We start from the raw sequence: 3,177 nt of genomic DNA, 5'->3' as shown, positions 1-3,177 counted from the left end.
ATATTAAAAAGAAATATGAATTCAAAAGATGGAAGCGAATTTGGAAATGTTTGCAAATTCGAAATAAGTTGATGAATTTGAATGAACTCAAAAATTGTTCACCTTTTCAAAGAATGTTCATGAATACTAAAATTGTTCATGAATTTCAAAAATTATGAATTCAACAAATGTTTGCAAATTTGAAAAATGCTTGAGCATTAAAAGTTGATCGATTTATACAAAAATTGCTGGTGGATTTGAAAAACTCTTCACAAATTGAAAATTGTTCATGGATTTGAATTCAAAAATTGTTCCGCGGGGTTAATTAAGGCCTATGGATACGGCGAGGATCGGAGGCGTGTTGAGCCTCAGGCGAGGAGGTCATATAGTATAAAGTTCCGGGGTTGTATGGCAATCCAGTTTTTTTCCTTACAAGCGTGGGATACAAAAAGCCCGGGACGGAGGGTGTAGCAAACTCAGTTAGCAAAGTTTTTTGGTCGAAATCGAAGTACATAAGCGTGGGATACAAGATTTATGCACAGAATTGATGAACGATTTCAGTTTGAACAAAATACAATGAGATCTCATTAATTGAACAAAAAAAATATACCAGGATTCATTCAGACTGAAGAGTAACATCAGCAAATTCAGAAAAACTGGCACTGCATGCGTGCACTTGATTCAGAATTCCAAGATTCAGAACACGCGTCTTTTCTTCCTAAAAGGTTGACAGCTTCAAGTAGCAGAATTCATCACCTAACTAGCTCGCAAAGTACGCACTAGGAAACTAAATCGATGGACGGGACGAAAAAGCTAACTAAATCGATGGATGGACGGACTGACGATCATGGCTGCGACGTGCACTCAGTCGAGCACCTCGAGGGCGTCGTACTCGGGGCCGGAGATGGCGTCGGCCATGATGGCCGAGGGGGTGAGCACGCCGTCGGCCTCCAGGAAGAGGCGCACCAGGTTCTTCGAGTAGCCGCTCACCAGCGCCACGCCCGCCTGCGCGGCCACCACCGGCGACGCCGCCTTGGACGTGCCTCCCACGTTCCAGAACACCACCTCCGGCGCCGCAAAGCCCTCGGCCGCGAACCGCTTGCGGATGGCCTCGTGCTCCGACACCCACGCCTCGCCGCCCGTCCACCCGTCGAACTCCATGTCGCTCAGCACGAAGACGCGCCGCACCATCTGGTCCTTGGCCAGCGCGCCCGCCACCGCCACCTTCAGGATCTTGTTGAACACCGCCTGCAGGTTGGCGCCGCGCTGCGGGGTCACGGCGGCCAGCGGCCGGAGCTTCTCCACCAGCGACGCGCCGCGCACCTTGTGCAGCTGGTGGGTGGCGTCGAAGGTGATGACGCGCCCCTTCCAGGGGTCCTGGCTCAGCTCCGAGATGAGCAGCCCCAGCGCGATGGCGGCCGCCGCGGGCGGCTTGTCCGACGTGCCCGAGAGCGCGCACATGGCGATGCAGTTGGTGAGGCGGCCCTCCGAGGCGAGGGACGACACCATGTGGCGCCACTGGAGCTCCGCCGACTCGTCGTGCTCGCCCTTGAGCGCCGCGGCGACGATCACGTGCGGCAGCACCGCGTCGGCGGGGATCTTGGACAGCCCGGCGCGCACCTCGTCGTAGAAGCCGGCCACGCCCTCCTTGTCGTGCTTCTCGAACGCCTCCTTGTACTGGCGCATGGCCGTGGACGCGACGCGCGCGTAGGGCAGCTCGTCCCACTTGCGGGCGCTCATGTAGACCTCGGGGAGCTCGAGCACCTTGCGCAGCGGCACCTGCACCTCGCGGCGGAGGCGGCTGCGGACGCGGTAGGCGTAGTGCTTGTCGGGGATGGCGAGGTACTCGGGGCTCGAGTCGCGCGGGAAGACGCGGCGCGCGATCGCCTCGCAGAGCAGCGTCGCGCGGTCGTACGACGAGCGGAGCGACGGGCACCACTTGGCGGCGAGCCCGATCTTGGCCGTCTCGCCCGCGCGCAGGTGCTCCAGGTCCGACTTGAGCAGCCCGGCGAAGAGGTCGGCGACGCCGTCGTAGAGCTTGCGGAAGGCCTCGTCGGAGTCGTAGCGGGCGAGCACGGCCTGCGCGTGCTCTGCCTCCTTCTCGCGCCGGGCCTTGGCGGTCTCCGCGGCCGCGGCCCTGCCGCCGCCGACGCAGCGCCGCTTGCCGCCCTTGCCCCCGGGCCCGCCGCGGCGGTACTGGATGGCGGCCGCGGCGACGTCGTCCTGGTCCTTGCGCTCGTCGCGGGGGCCGTGGAGGACGCGGTAGAGGATCTCGGGGAGGTCCTTGAGGCAGCCGAAGCGGGCGAAGCCGCCGAGGTTGGCGGCGAGGGTGCGCGGGTGGTTGGCGTGCATCCAGAGCGCGGCGGCGTAGAAGCCCTCGCGGTCGGCCTTGCCGAGGCCGCGGACGCCGCGGAGGTGGCAGACGAGCCGCAGCGCCGTGCGCGCGTCGGCGGCCCACGCGACGCCGAGCAGCGCGGCCACGTCGGCGGCCGCGGTCGCGCCGGGGACGACCTGGAAGAAGAAGTCGACGCAGGGGTCGCCCGACGACGCGTACGCCAGCGCGCGTCCCGTCGCCGCAGGGGCATGGGCCGTGGGCTTGCGCTGGGGCTCGTCGTCGTCCGAGTCGCTGTAGCCGTCCGATGATGTCGAGGAGTCGGAGGAGTACCCGCGGGGCGCGCGCTTCGGCTTGGCCTGCTTGGTCGGCGTCGGCTTCTTGGCGGCGGGCTTGCGGTCGGCCATCTCGGTGTCGACGATGGCCTGCGGCGGGCCGAGGAGCGCGGCGCCGGGAGGAGCCATGGGTTTAGCTTGCTGGCTAGGGTTTGGAGATCCGATCGGTGGGGATCGAGATGGGGGATTGGATTGGAGGAGACGATGATGGGTTGGGTGGACGGAGCGATCGCTTATATGGCGTGGCGCGTCCGTTGCAACCGACATAGGAGGTCCCGGGCGGATCCTTTGCGGCCCAACCGACTTAAAATTACTATTTTCCAAGTTTTCCTCATCTTTTCTATTCCTAATAATAATAACATGTTTGAGCACACAAATAACCCCTGCTTAATTATTCCGTTGCCATGCCCCTAAATGAATGTTTTGCAAAATAAATAAATGAACACTTGTAGCGGTCAATTATTATTTTCCAAGTTTTTCGAAATCCGACAGAAGGGTGTGTGTTTTTAACATGGCGTGACACCATGCCTC

General features: G+C 60.2%; 1 protein-coding gene across 1 annotated transcript; it reads right to left on the bottom strand.

The window, feature by feature from the left end:
- Positions 1-843: 843 nt before the first annotated feature.
- LOC109748263 (uncharacterized) lies at positions 844-2,775 on the bottom strand. Its single transcript, XM_020307299.1, has one exon. The coding sequence runs from the start codon at positions 2,773-2,775 to the stop codon at positions 844-846; it is 1,932 nt and encodes a 643-aa protein (XP_020162888.1).
- Between the last annotated feature and the right edge of the window lie 402 nt (positions 2,776-3,177).

Source organism: Aegilops tauschii, chromosome 3 (genome assembly GCF_002575655.3).
Source record: "Aegilops tauschii subsp. strangulata cultivar AL8/78 chromosome 3, Aet v6.0, whole genome shotgun sequence".
Lineage (NCBI taxonomy): Eukaryota > Viridiplantae > Streptophyta > Magnoliopsida > Poales > Poaceae > Aegilops > Aegilops tauschii.
Note: the sequence above shows the minus strand (reverse complement) of the source record. Positions and strands in the feature narration are given on the sequence as shown.

Coding starts and splice junctions, on each gene's coding strand:
- LOC109748263 (XM_020307299.1), bottom strand. CDS start 2,775: ATGGCTCCTCCCGGCGCCGCGCTCCTCGGCCCGCCGCAGGCCATCGTC.